This window comes from Triturus cristatus, chromosome 8 (assembly GCF_964204655.1).
Source record: "Triturus cristatus chromosome 8, aTriCri1.1, whole genome shotgun sequence".
Lineage (NCBI taxonomy): Eukaryota > Metazoa > Chordata > Amphibia > Caudata > Salamandridae > Triturus > Triturus cristatus.
In genome coordinates, this window is record NC_140591.1 from 317,505,302 (window position 1) to 317,520,862 (window position 15,561).

General features: G+C 42.6%; 1 protein-coding gene across 4 annotated transcripts in view; it reads right to left on the reverse strand.

The window, feature by feature from the left end:
• The window catches only part of SPATA13 (spermatogenesis associated 13), a 158,203-nt gene that overhangs the window by 74,795 nt on the left and 67,847 nt on the right, over positions 1 to 15,561 (reverse strand). For 3 of the 4 annotated variants that reach the window (XM_085621600.1, XM_085621599.1, XM_085621602.1), the window contains 2 exons: positions 11,210 to 11,566; positions 410 to 554 (listed from right to left, as the gene is read on the reverse strand). In XM_085621600.1, the coding sequence (XP_085477726.1) occupies positions 410 to 554; positions 11,210 to 11,566 (502 nt within the window). The remainder of the gene's footprint in view (positions 1 to 409; positions 555 to 11,209; positions 11,567 to 15,561) is intronic. The other variant, XM_085621601.1, reaches the window with a different exon arrangement.

Genomic DNA, 15,561 nt, shown 5'->3' on the forward strand with positions numbered 1-15,561 from the left:
TTTGTGAGGGATATCTGGAGGGATGAAGGCGCTTTGGAGTCTGGTGATGAAGGGAAGCATACTGTGCTCCTGACCTAAGCGGTCAGATTCCATTTTCTGCCCTTTCTTTAGATCCTTCCTCACCCCAGCATCTCATCCTATGCTTGTAACCTCTACCTCTTGCTTGGAAACTGTAAGCCTCGATGAATCCGCACACTAAGACTTCCCAAAGAGTGATGTGCACAACTTATGGAACTTCTAAATAATTAAGTAAATAAATGAATGATGGACGCAGAACATAAACGTGGATTGTCCCTGAAGCACACATACACTTTACATACCTACAGTACAGGTCTCTTGCAAGTTATTTTGATAGTTAAAGCATTTGAAAAAAATGCTCAGAAATTGTGTTCATATCTGTGACACTTACTGTTGGAAGCTCTCATTTGTCGTCTGCGCCCAACTCGGTCCAAGCCAATGGGCGTGCTCTGAGAGAAGGCGCCGGGCCGGAATCGGGCAGAAATAGCCTTATATGGTGGCACCTGATGGGCCGGGACAGGAGGCCGCGTTGCTGGCTGCAGGAACAAAAAGTGGCAAAAAATACAGCATTAAAATACATAAATAAACAAAAGGAGGGCCCAGAAAGTCACATGGTTATCCAGGACAATATGACACTGATAATTGGGAGCCTTTTGTTCTCCCGTGGTCACAGAAGTGAAGTATCATCGCCTGCATGTGTCAATATATTAGTGGTAAAATAGCTTAGTGGGTTAATGCACCCGATCGTGAACTTTATTATGCAAACTGAAAGCCTTGTGATTCATTGTCAGCTAGGCAATGTTTTTTGTCCTTCAAATGTCTGTAAAATTTTAGATTTGGGTAAGGTATTAGGAGTTATTGACCTACTTTAAAGCTAGGAACCTGTGCCAATAAGCCCTGCATTAACATTACGTCACTTATGATGGGCCTCATCAGAGCCCAAAACAGGACGGGGATCCAGGGTGTAAAAGGGACACACTACAATAAACCTAATGACAATAACTACAGCTCATGAGGCCATGAGGAATGTGACAGTTTGGCCATTTATTTCACTGTGGTGTGATGGGGCAGTACAATTGTTTTAAAACTCGGAACTAGATGCAGAAAAGTGACCACAAGCTGACTCTTTTTATGCTACACAAATAAACAAAAATCTTAACAATGTATTGGGAACCAATAATTTGGGAAAAAGACATCACCCTGCGGGTATATGCTTTTGCATTTCCTTAGTCCCACAAAGCATGCAGAACCGGTAGTCTATGCTGATGCTGTCTTCACAAGTGTCACCAGGACATCTGCTCATTTAATTCACCCCTGACCTGACGTTGCCATCTGCTATAACATGCAAGGCTGTTATAACATGCCATTCCAGTTTGGACCCAGCCATATGCAAACAGTTTTGACCCTGCGCCCAATGGGAACAGTCCAGCCCGAACACTCCTACCTAACGCAATAACTGATCAGCCAACAGACAGCAGCATGGTTGGTAATCTGTGAGGTATATCACTCAGTGTCCTGGGTTAACAGCAGTCCTGCTAAAAATAAAGTAAGGTAAATAAGGGGCACCCTCCTTCTCCAAGTGTCCCCTATATAAGTTTCCTATTAGGGGTCTGGTGTCTTATTACACTCTGTTCCTTGGGTACATTTCTCTACCATCAAGTCTTGGCTCTAGTAGCAGCAGAGCCGACAGTGCGGTCAGTGGCTTTCCATACACCCAGGACAGGAAGAATGATGCTGTATAGGTGGGGGTGCTTTAGGGTGGAAGCAACACAGGCTGGATTCCAGATCTTCATTAATGAGCAACGCCACTCAAGAAACTCTATCTAAGACGCTATCTACAGACGAGGATCGTCTTTTATACCCCGGCCCTTACTGTTGCACCTAGAATCATACCATTGAAAAGACGCTCAGGACACATCAGCAGCCCCTGTGTCTCCTTCACTTTAGTGAACATGTCAAGTCGATACTGTAGTGTGGACCATAGTGCAGCAGAAATTAGTTATGCACACTTTATCCAATAGGGTTCCAGGCATAACTGTGCCAGGGAATTCCTCATCGTGTCGGCTCATGAGAGGGGTGAACCTTAGCTTGAAGACTGATGGATGTGTGCTCAGAGGGGGGCGCCATCCGAGTTACTACCTACACTAGCCCCAGAGCTTCACACACCTTTTCTGTAATGGAAGCCATCACATTACAATAACTAAAGTTGTGCAAGTCACTCCACTTGTTTGTTTATCATTTTGGCAGTAAATGACTATCATAATAAACAACTCGAAGTTAATAGTTATGTAACAGTCGATCGTCCTGATTTATGTTTTTGGTCATCCTTAGAGCAAAATGTAAGACCGGGGGATTTATAAGAGACCCAATCTAGACAGGAGCGGTTCGGGACAGAGATATTAGGGAGACAGAGAAGGTAAAAATGTCAATGCCTCACGTTTTGAGAGTACGTCCAATGCTGAAATACACCTTGACAAACCTGCCTTGCTGTTTGGATTGCCCGTGGATTCCTTGCATCTGCACCAACGCCTCGCGGAACCCGCTGCGCGGGTCCCGCTTCGCAGAGGGGCGCTCTCCTTCGTGGGCTGTTAGCTGCTGCTGGGGTAAGACAGGGGCTGAGGGCTGCGAGCAAGAGGGCTGGGAACTACATTTCCCAGGAGTCCCAGTAACCCCGCCCGTTCCACCTGGGCTGCTCTCCCTCCCCGCCCCGCCCCCAACGACCGGGTGATCAAATACCGGCTTGCCCTGCACTTCGTGGGACACCTTGACAAACCTGCCTTGCTGTTTGGATTGCCCGTGGATTCCTTGCATCTGCACCAACGCCTCGCGGAACCCGCTGCGCGGGTCCCGCTTCGCAGAGGGGCGCTCTCCTTCGTGGGCTGTTAGCTGCTGCTGGGGTAAGACAGGGGCTGAGGGCTGCGAGCAAGAGGGCTGGGAACTACATTTCCCAGGAGTCCCAGTAACCCCGCCCGTTCCACCTGGGCTGCTCTCCCTCCCCGCCCCGCCCCCAACGACCGGGTGATCAAATACCGGCTTGCCCTGCACTTCGTGGGACACCTTGACAAACCTGCCTTGCTGTTTGGATTGCCCGTGGATTCCTTGCATCTGCACCAACGCCTCGCGGAACCCGCTGCGCGGGTCCCGCTTCGCAGAGGGGCGCTCTCCTTCGTGGGCTGTTAGCTGCTGCTGGGGTAAGACAGGGGCTGAGGGCTGCGAGCAAGAGGGCTGGGAACTACATTTCCCAGGAGTCCCAGTAACCCCGCCCGTTCCACCTGGGCTGCTCTCCCTCCCCGCCCCGCCCCCAACGACCGGGTGATCACCGTAAGAGCCATATATTAACGTGTGAATACCGCTGCACGGGAGCTCGCCGGGAGAAGGCCGGGACAAGGGCGGGACCGTCTGTGGCCGTCAGAGGCCGTGTGAGGCCGGGCCGGGCCACCTTCCTAACATTTACCACTCAATATTTATAACATCTCATGGTATCACCTAACAGACGTTTTAAATGTTTATTTTGTAAACATTGCATTTGACCATAACCAGGCTTGTGTCCTCATTGTTAGTATAACCGCTTTGACCTAACTTTGCCCATTATTGTACATAATTTGAGGTCTGAGGTTGGTGTTAATTTGGTTATTTGTATATCTAAAGATGACCCTAAGATCTGGCAAAGAGAGGCAAGTCCAGGTCTCCACCTCTAATGGCACTTTTACGGGTACAATTGACCAGTTTTTTAAACGCTCTACTGCCATACTGGAGAAAGAAATCGCTCTAGTTGAAAAACGTCTTTCACTAGATATAATTACAGGCAAGCGATCCTCTCTTGGGAAAATTAATGAGGCAGTCTCCCCCATTCCGCTTTCCCTTTTAGACACTGATAGCAATGATGTTAATACAGATTTAGTGCTTGTAACTGTTCCTGAGACCCAAACTGTGGAGTTAGCGGGGATGGGTCAAGATAGCTCATATACCACTGCACATGATAATATGCTAAATGGAGGGACTACTATTTTTTTAGACCAGCCTGGAGAGAAATCAGGTCTCTCGGACTCACCTAATCTTAATATCAGTAAGGAGCAAGTGACTTCCCCTCCCCTTTCACAACTTCTACCTTCACAGAACCCTGGGAAACGTAAAAGGTTAGACTCTCCCGACTTAGTTGAACATATTGAGGGGGCGGGAAGTACTATTGATTCACCTATACAGTTGCCTAATACTAATGTGGTGGTTCAATTTGAAGACCATAATACCACAGTTAGTATTGCAGAAGGCATACTTCTGGCTAAGATAGAGTTACTAATGAAATCCCTGCTCTTACCACTATTCGAAAGGACAAGACTATTGAATACAAAAATGGATTCCTTGGATAGGTTGGTTAAAGATAATATAGCATCTACAAACAGAACTCTTGCCAGTTTAGCCCCCAAAGGCTTGCCCCCCACTGCCCTGTCATCATCGAAGTCTAATCTGGTGAATAACAAAGCAGGGGCCTCAAGTTCAAAAGTGGGACCCACTACTTTAAAAGCCCCGCAGCCAACAACTGTATCGGCCCCCAAGAAAACAGTTAGCTCTGAGGGCGCACCTAGACAGAAGGCCGCAAAGCAACCCCAGGCCAAGAAAACTCTTAGTAGTCACGACCAAAACATCCGGCCCTATATCAAACCTATCCCGAGGAAACAATGTGTTAATCTCCCCCCAGAGTCACAGCCTTACACCATCATCTTAACTGGCGTGGCTCCTTTAGTAGATGGTAAAAGAGAAACACACAAGGACCTCTACAATAAAGTAACATTCTGGCTTAATAAAAATCGCCCGCTCCCACCCAACATGAATCCTGAAATTCTTAATGTAAGAAGGGTGGATTGGATAGGTTATGGTAAGAAAGATCTTGAGGGGGACTGTGTGGTGATAAGTTTCAGAGAGCCATGGGTGGCTGAATTTATCAGCAGGGAACCTAGATTCGGAAGAGTTGGGGATGTGCAAACATTATTGTTGAATTATTTCTATCCTGCTTTATATACAAGTAGACCCCAAACCCCATTTCAACATTCTAGAAGAGACAGGCCAAGAGGGAGATTTCACTTTGATACCCCAGTCTACCCTTTGTTTCACCCGCACCTCACAAACCGGTTCGCTCCGCTATCCGGCTTGGAAGGTGTGGATTGACTTGACAATCTACTACCGATTCCCGGGCCGAGTGAAGTTGTACTGAGTTCCCCTAACCCTACTCCATCTCCCAGGGCTGAGATTGTAACAGGGCTGAGTGGTAATTCCCAAGGGGAGGTAGAAAGGGTAAAACTTCCAAATCCCACATATAGACCCCTGGTCCCTGAGGAGACTGTGAATCCATTTAACAACTTGCCGAAAGAAACAAGTAATACCCTCACAGTTTTGTCTTGGAATATAGCGGGATTAAAAGGGAAAATGTCTGAGGATGACTGGGGCTCTTATGTGGACTCTTTTGATGTTATCATATTACAGGAAAGCTGGTCAACTGATGCTATCTTTCGGGTTGGCTATCTTAACTACTATAAACCAGCCTGTAAAGGACCTAAAGGTCGTCCTTCAGGTGGTCTGGTTATTTGGATCAGACAATCCCTAGCCTTTAAAATTATAGACATTCCTACCTTAAGTAGTGATATTCTTGCCTTGAAATTGTCTGGTAAAAATAACGAGGACTTTTTTCTGATTAACATATATGCAAGAGGGCAACCTGGTGGGAAGCCTGCGAGAGCAGCTAGCGATTTAGATTCCCTATTAAACAATATTACTAGCGACAAATGTATAATGGTGGCAGGTGATTTTAATTGTTCTTTTGAACCTTTTCCTAGTCTTGACAAAGAAGGATATGGGGAAATCGATCAAATTTGGAATATTCCACCATTATCCATCCCTCCAATTAAAAAAGTTACCGAGGCCGCAATGCAGTGGTTAGGCCTCTGCCTTGAATGGGATCTGCGCGCAGCTAACGGTAGAACTAAATCAGATTCGATGGGAAAGGTCACTTTTGACAATTCCCAGCATTCGAGCCGTATTGACTACTTCTTAATAAAGATAGAGTTTTGGAAAATCCTAGAGGATATGGAAGTAGTCCAAAGACCTGAAAGTGACCATAATCCCCTGGCAATTAAATTACTACTGAATGAGGGTCTCAGATTGGATTCTGCATCCACTACCGTTACAGCCGAGGCTGTTCTCACGAATGACTGTAGAAGGGTACGCTTGACTAGGCTTATAGACAACCCTACCGTATTAGAAAGGGTTGCGGTGGAGGTCTCAGCAGCCACCAATTCGATGGTACCCATAGTTAATGAAGGCACTTCCCTGGAAGAAATAGGGTCGATCCATGAGTCTCTGTTTAATAGGATTAAAACTTTTTTTAATGAACCCACAAAAGGAAGGAATAATGGTCCAGTACCAACTAGGACCAAATGGTATGATAAATCTTGTCGTCTTGCCCATAGCACCCTAATAGCTGCTATTAAATCCAAGTCAGCCAATGATATTAGGCTAGCTAGGGTTAATTACAAGAAAGTACTTAAAGAGGCAAAAACCAACTGGGACGAACAGCGCTGGTTAGATTTATACCAAGCAAGCACCTCATCTAACCAACAAAAATTCTGGGAGGTTGTGAGGTGGGGTGGGACTGGGGACTCGAAAGTCCCTGTTAACCATGTGCCTGCAGAACAATGGGTCAAGCACTACGCGACGCAGTTTAGTAACACGGTACGGATCTCCCACACTTGGGAAGATGCCAGTGTACAGACTGCGGTGCCCATACTTGACCACGTTGTCTTCACAGAAACAGAAACTGTAGTTGCTCTTAAACGAGTCCAGAACGGTAAGGCCCCCGGTATGGACTGTGTCCCAGCGGACCTTTTTAAGTATGACCAGGTGCATTGGGTTCCGTACATAACTACCCTAGCAAATGCGATAGCTAGAGGGACCAGGATCCCAAATTCATGGAAAGGGGCAGAGATCCTGCCCGTGTATAAAAAAGGGGACAAAACTGATGCAGGAAACTACCGACCCATCAGTCTTATTGATGCCCTACAAAAGGTAGTGGCTAGAATGCTTTTAGGAAAAATCGACACCTGGATGACCGAAGCTGACATTCTCTCTCCATTACAAGCTGGCTTTAGGGCTCACATTAGTACTGTAGATCAGATCTTAAGATTTGTTATGATCTACTGGAAAACTGTGTTTTTGAGAGGTGGCACGATATACGCTGCATTTGTGGACCTCAAATCAGCGTTTGATTTGGTCCCCAGAGGAAAGATGTGGGCTGCATTAAGAAAGATGGGAGTTCCTTCTGCGCTCCTAGATTTTACCATCAGGATGCACGAGGGAAATTTTGCTAGAGTTAGGTGGGGCCGCCAGGGCCAGGTCACAGAACCCTTCCCTGTGACTCGTGGAGTGAGACAGGGCTGCGTCCTGGCCCCTACCCTTTTCATACTTTTTATTAATCAAGTGGTTAAGTTTCTCTCAGAAACCCCTACCGATGCCCCATCACTGGGTGGGACTAAATTCCCCCTTTTAATTTTTGCTGATGACACGCTCATATTGGCTAAAACACAGAAGGGTCTGCAGGTAGCTATAGACAAATTTGTGGATTTCTGCAATGAGAACGATTTAGAAATTAACATCAACAAAACCAAATTTATGGTCTTCACAAAGAAAAAACCACAGAGGGGCAATGTTACGATGAACGGGTCTAGTCTGGAACAGGTTGAAGTTATGACCTATCTTGGTGTGACAATGGACTATAGATTACGCTGGAAAGAGCAAATAGCGGCGCTTAGCTTGAAATTTACGCGTCTGTCCGGTTGTCTGGTGAAGGAGCAGCGGAGTTCTCTGACCAAAAGGGTATTGCCCGCTCTTAAAATATATAGTGCAAAAATCAGCTCTGCCATATTATACGGGGCTGATATATGGGGTTGTGTGGACCTGGCTGTCCTTGATAGGATACAGAACAAATTTTTCCGAAACCTAGTCAGTCTTCCTCCATCAACACCCGCTCTACCACTATTGATGGATATGGGGTTCCATTCAATTAAACATCAAGCCCAGTACAGGATGGTGGCGTTATGGAGACGAATATGGTCCACACCGGAACTTGCCATGTTTGCCCAAGAGCTTCAGGATGTTAGATCACAACAGGGGGCAGGTGAAATTCCGTGGTTTAAGTCAATTAGAAACACTCTTATCGGAATGGGCCTCCCCCAGTTGTGGTTTGAGCCGGGCTCTCACATCTTTCCCTCTAAGAAAGATTTTAAATCTCTCTTCTGGTCTATGGTTAAAGAAGAACACGTTGCTCTTTCAGAGAAACCGAACCTGACCGGTCTGTTCCTGCTACATAAAATAGTCCCTCATACCGAGTGCTTTTGGGATGTAATTGTCAAAACCTTAGATAGGAAACTTTACTTTCAGTTCCGTCTAGGTACATTGCCATTACGGGCCTTCACCAGTGGTTGGCAGAAGCCGGCGACTTCACTTTGTCCATGTTGTACTGACCATAAAGAAACAATAGGTCATTTCTTGTTTGTTTGTAATGCTTACCGTGAACCACGCCACAAGTGGCTAAAGCCTATATGCTATAGATTAAAGACCCGGTCGAGCAGTGAAGCCTTGCTCATTCTAAGAACTAACACCTCTGAATGTCTTTCCATTGGATTGGCCAAATTCCTTGGATGGGCTTGGTTATTAAGGTCTAAGACAGTTTGTAACATACCGTCATGAAAAACCCATATAGTACGTTACTTTACTAGATTGTGTCTCCGACCAGTATTGATGTTGTGTCTTTTAATATGCATTTGTTCAATAATAATCTTCTCTTGTCGTCTTTATGCACATATTTAATTTAATTGAGGTTTTAATCAATTCTTAATTCTTTTTGTTCTATTGTTCTTTACGCTTAATTTTCATATAATATCATTGATTATGTAATATTGTTATTATTTATATGTATGTAAATATTTTGTCTTTTATGAAGAATATTCGAAATAAAGACGTTAAAAACTGAAAATGAACTGAAATACAATGCAATCTATGGAAGCCGCTGACTTGCTAGCTCATTTTTTTGACTTTTCAAGACCTACAAATGTCTTAAAGTGCTTAAATATTTTTATTCACAAAAGAAAGTTGCATAGTGTACTTTAAGAGGTTCTTGTGCCATTTTACAACCGATCTTGTCATTAGGAAGGCCCAAATGTCATGTTTGTTATTTAATTTAAATGTTAAGCTCTAACACCAGGTTATGGTTGTTTTTTTATACACACTATCCTTGCATGTTGCAGAGGATCCTAAAATCCTGCTACTTCTGGATTAAGGAAATCTGAAATTCTAGAAGCTAGTGTGTATCACATGTACTTCCCTTCACAAAAACTGCATCTAACATCATGGAAATGGTCCTCATTTAATTTACTACCAGACAAAAACATTTTTGGGAAAAGCATAGATGCCTCCTAGATTATGTTCTCTCAATTGACCATTTCATCAAGAACAACTGCACTCAATGGCTGATATTCATTTAATTGCCCAGGAAAATTCCTGATTTTCAAGGCTTTTTCGCAAACTTAACATCTTTGTATAAGGGTAAGCGCATCCCAACTTCTGAAGGTGTCTGGAGCAAGGAGATTCAAAGGGGTGCTGCAAGGATGGAGACGTTGGTGGCTACCTTTTGTGCCATGGTGTTGCAGTTGATTTACAAAAGGGTTTTTAATGTAGAAGCAGAGGGGCTTGGTAAGGTAAGGAAATTGTCTTTTATGCTTCTCATTTGGTGGTGGAGATAGTAGGGAGACGTCAAGGAAGGGGTGAGATACTGCTCAGCTGTACTTAAACACCCAATTTATAACGAGGGACCTAGATGTTTAATCCAAGATTCTGAACTGAGAAGTCCTTGTAGGTTTGACTAATCTATGTCTGCAAAAAATGCACAACTGGGACCAAAATTCTGGCTACTTTTTATCTGAAACCAATCTACTGTTTGTGTAAAAGGGATTACATAAACAAGAAAAACACTAAATTGCAGATTACTAGAACAAGAAAGCAGTAATTTACCAACCATTGATAGCTGGATTATAAAGGTAATCAATGACAAATTGCTAGTTACTTTTCCATTAATTCTGTAGGCAAGGGTCTTTTGTTTGGAACTGTGAAGGAAACTGTGCATGTTATATGAATCGGTCTTATTTCTAAAGCCACTTTAGGAATATTTTCTTAAAGGCTTTTTGGGGGACAAATTTGGGGAACATAAGTGAAATAAATCAAGTTGTAATGATTGAGCTTACAATGTAAAACAAATGACAAACTAAGATAGCATTCGACTATAAAGTGATCTGTGCACATTAGCAGATACTTTTAGATATTTTAATATATGCTAGGTCTTGTGGCTTAATGGACTAATGCGTCCACTTGCAGGGGCCTGTGTTTGACCTTATGGTCACAGATTCAAATCCCTGTGGGTCCACTCAATGTTTCATCCTTATGATGTAGATAAAATGAGTACTATTGAGTTTGGTAACAATAAACATCTGTTATTCTGCACCAAGATACCCTTCTGGGTCAACGTGCGCTTTACAAATACCTATGTTATTATGTTATAGGAATATATTGAAGGTGTTCAAGTTGCAACTGCCATGATCCACATCTTTTCCTGCCACCAACCTTGTGCCAAAGTTTATATAAAGCATTTACAAGAAACCACAGCATATAGAGTTTCCTACTGCAAAGCTTTCATAAATATGTGTACTCAACCTGCCCTGATCCAAAAAACATACCTGTCAAAGAGATCAACCTAAAACGACAGCTGAACTGTATACACTGATAGATGCCAGGATTGTAGGAATTACATTAACCAGCAGATACACAACGTACAGTTACATTCATGAACTGTCATTTGCAACAAAAATAAAATGTTCACCTTTAAAAAAAAACAATTGAATAAAGTTTTGTTAATGTCAATTTAAAATGCAACAGCTGTGTCATGCAAAAAATAATTAAGTGTGTTAGTTTTCAATGTCCGAAAGAAGAGCTTGAAAATCAGGTGTTAGTTTGATTAAACCATGCAAATTTTATTAGGAGATACAAGCCGATGATTAATCATTCGCAGTAGAAGAAAGGGAAAGACATCCAGAGCAAGTCTTACAATCTGGAAGAGATAGTAGGACTACGATTCATTGCTGCTAGGTCTTACTTGTGTAAGCAGCTCGTCAATTTCTTCTGACTGGTTAGTTCCATAGAAACTGACTCCTCCTATGACAGAGATTGGACGTCTTTTCCAGTGTCTTTGGTTGTCCCCTGAAGAAACCTGGGCTCCTGATACATTTGACCTGAGAGGATTGTCACTGTCCATACTGTCCATTTCTTGGCACTTAGCAGCAATTGCATCTTCTGGGATGGAGAAGCTTCTGCAGGCCAGCTGCCCATAGTCTGAGAGAGGTCGAGGCCGCGGACGACTTTTACCTGAGCTCCACCTTCTGGGTGCGATCCTGGTTGCATCACTTCCTTCTTCATCATGAGATGAGGGTTTCCTCCAGTCTTCGCTGGTGACCTTATTGTAAATGTGTACACGTCAGACGAGACACTGGCATTTTCAATTCACACATATAGGTTCAGTTTATGAGCTAAAGTATGGTAAGCTGTATGGCAAACATGACTGCAAAACAAATGAGAAAACATACAAACATTTCCCTTTTTATTCCTATTTGAAAAAAAACTCAAGAAAAATCTTGCTTCCTGGAGATCAATACTTGAAAATGGAGAGGCTATGCACTGTTTTGAAATTCTGAACAAATGTTAAAAGCAAAGTGGCAGGGTGAATCATACGCTACATTTCTTATATTTCCATGTAATAAAAGTAAAGCTTGTTGTTAAATGTATTTAGTTTTAAGATAGACAGTGTGTTCTCAATGTTCTGTAGATGTTGCTCTTTCCTTGATTTCATTTTAGATATAGTGGCATGAATGCTTCTTGAAGTTTCTCTCCAGCACCATATTGGGCAGTCAACAGCCAACATACATATGACCAAAGTCTCCTTCGGAAAGTAAGAAGACCATTGACATGTATTTTTTTTCGCATGAATGATGCGGGTCGGAATGATGCTCATTTTGTCCCATAGATCCGATATCAACAAGCATGTGAGCTCCTGGGACAAATATGGCTCTTACACTCAGGGGTATTTTGGGAGCTGTAGTGTGACTCAACTATGTTGGCTTCTCTAATAATTTCTATGAAACATAATCTCTAACAGCCACAATAAGTAAGTGTTTTCAAATAGTAGCCATCCACAAATCAGAATATTCAGAAATTGCTACCAAAACATCTACCACAAAACATTTGTGGTTAAAAGAATACAACTGATAATACCTCAACAGAGATTCTAAAAAGCAGTGTATTAAAAGAAACCCCACTGCATTTAGCAATGATTAACCAGCATATGCAAATGTCAGACGATAAATGCATCACTGTAGGATAACCTTCTCTGATACTTATTTTATAGAGAGCTTATAGAAAGCATTTTATCCGTGACAGTGCGGATTGTGACTATAGCCTGAACTAGGAGATGACCCGCAGCATCTTTTCATACTGTGAGGACATCTTAAAGAAAAAAGCAAATCTGATTGGACAGACAGTAAGAGCTGAAGAGGACATTAACATCTTAGACATGCTAGATCCCTTAGTGATATTTACTGGACAAATATATTTTGCTAGAACAGATCTCGTGATGATCAGTTTCAAGAACCATAACACCCAACGGACACCTCGTGGACCTGTCTACCTGAAAGGTACCTCCTGCTATATATTAACTTTTTATATTTTAGGTTGACAGGGACCATGATTTCCCCCTCCAGTGCGTTTCATTGAGTGATTTCCTGTACATTTAAAGTATGCAACACCACAGGAAACATTCAACATCTCCATTTCTTATACTTGCTCTATTTTTTAGGGGTTCATACTGGGTTTAAGTATTTGTAAGCTTAATGTTGCCAGGTACGACAGGTGAGAGATGCAACAATGAAATAACATTTCCATAATCACACACTTATATCAATTGAGGAGATTAGAATTATAACTCAATAAATCAGGACAACTTTAGCCGTAATTCATCCCATAACAGCGGACGACAAAATCTGCTCCTACCACTAGTAAAAAACACACTTGTGGGATAAGAAACCTTTTGGATTTCCTGAAACATGCAATGCACATTCGTTTCTAAGGGAGCCTCAGAAGAGGCTGAATGTTTGCACACCTTTCCATGCAGAGCTCTCATGATGTCCAACGTCAGGTGTCTTGCACTGCCACACTTTACCGTTCATTCTCGTATCACTTGGCATTCTGTTACTTGTCGGTTTATTTTTCCATTACCAATGTCATAAAAATTGAAGTCATGTAAATGGTGAGTAATTTAATTCCCTGAAAAATGTGGCGGGCTAGTGCTGGAGACAGCATTTTACACTTATGGGAAAGGTCCTGCATTAAATAAAGAAAGGACAAAAAAGTATCATTATAATTGGCCCTATTCATGGAAAAACAGTAAATCTGTACCTGCAGATTTACTTGTACCTGTTGGGCCAGATTTACTACTTTTAGGAATTCACCAACTCTGCGAGGAATCTGGATGGAAAGCTGCGCCTGGTGCAGGTTTCTAATCCGATTCCTTGGGCAATCAAATGGTTTCCAATTTTAAATCCATTGCCACTGTAAGCAGGTCTCCATGATAGAGAGTGCCCTACCGCAGGAGTGGATTCCCCTGTACACATGAACAATTTGTTTCTCATTGGTGATTTTTTTTTCCCTGAAGACAACCCCCTTCATCTAAGTCTCCACCAAATATCGGGATAATCCACCAAATATCGGGATAATCCATTCTCCTTCCCTCCTGGAAGCAGAGTCACAAAAGCCCTGTGGGGGGTTAAATCTGACCATATCCATGGTGAAGGCTTCCTGATGAAGGCACTATTGCCGAAACGTGCGTACTTACATTATGTATGATTCAAGCCCTTGCTAAAATATGGAATATGTAATGAAGGTTTACTGCCTTTAGTCATATATCATAAAACTCATTGTTAACTGGTAGAATGTTATTTCTGCTGTATTTTCATCAATTTAACTTTATCACGTGCTACACCATGTATATTCCTGTGTATTAATTCATTATTAAGGAGAATTTTTTATATTGCTGTTTAACAAATTCCGGATTATTTTCTAATTGAGTGTTTTTCTAATATTGTATAAATACTAAATATCATAGATATTATTTTTGTAATGACACATTTATGTTATACTGTTTACTTTTGTCAAGTATGCATTGTGTAATGTTTATTTGATATCTACATGCCTTCAGAACTATATTAAATATATCTTGTCCAAGAATATTATTAAATTATAGTCATTTTCCCCTGCTCTTGGCAAGCTATTCGCATGCAGGGGGCCCCTTTTTCTTAAACTACATATCCAGTGTAGTAACATTCTTGGTGCAGCCTTGTGGAACACTGGTCAAGGGGAATGTAAGTCCAAGCTGAAGTAGCATTTTCAAAGTTAGAGAGTTTGCATTAAAACATACCAGTCTGACAGCCCGGTCAGAGAATTTCTTTCTAGCTGACATGACCTCATTTGTTTTTTAACCACAACAAATGAGCTCTTATAACCACCTCAGTAAGGGAAGCCGTTTTAGTGTTTTTTACTCAACCTATATTACAAGGCACCATTCCAATTTATAAATCAGATTGGAGGGGAGCATCGTTCAGTTATCTTTCGATTACTGTAAAATGGCATTGTAAAAATGTCACTTTTCTTCAGAAATTGAACACTGGGTACTGATGTTTTTGTGATGCGATTATCTAAAGAGACAGAAAAAACCTGAGCCTTCCTGTGGAATGAAATGACTGCATCTACAAAAACAAAAGGCTGGCCCTCCTCAAAGTCCCAATCACTCTAGTGAGCCCAGGAGACCCATGAAGTAATCCCATTATCCTATCTCACTGGAGGGGGTGAGCATGGTGCCCTTCACTGTTAGGAAGGAGCAGCAAAGTAAACAGGCCCAGATAAACACAAAGGAACAGCTCTGGGTCAGCAAGCCCGACTGACTGTAGGCAGGCCATTCGTATCACTGACGGGATTTGATGAAGCATTACGATCATTCTGTGACGTCAGCAAACACAACAGAAAACGTCACAACATAAACTGGTGAACCTTTGCCAGAAATTTGAGTGCACAAAATAATCAAAATACTGCGTGTGTGCTCGTGTCACTGTGGACAGTTTATTCTATGGTGGGTGCTGGGGAGGGAGGGAGGGAGAGGGAGAGGGAGAGAGAGAGAGAGGGAGAGAGAAAGAGAGAGAAAGAGAGAGAGAGAGAGGTTTTCCCTGAAACAGATCATGGATAGGAGTTTAAGGACCACCTCCTCCCCACACCCTCCTTGTGGTTTTATGTGTCTTTCTACCAATAGATGTGAAGTGTCTGGACACCTCAGGATGACTGTGATTGGTTGATTGTGGATGCATAAGGGAATAAGTGTGCTGTGTGTGTGCCTGGTGAATCGATTCT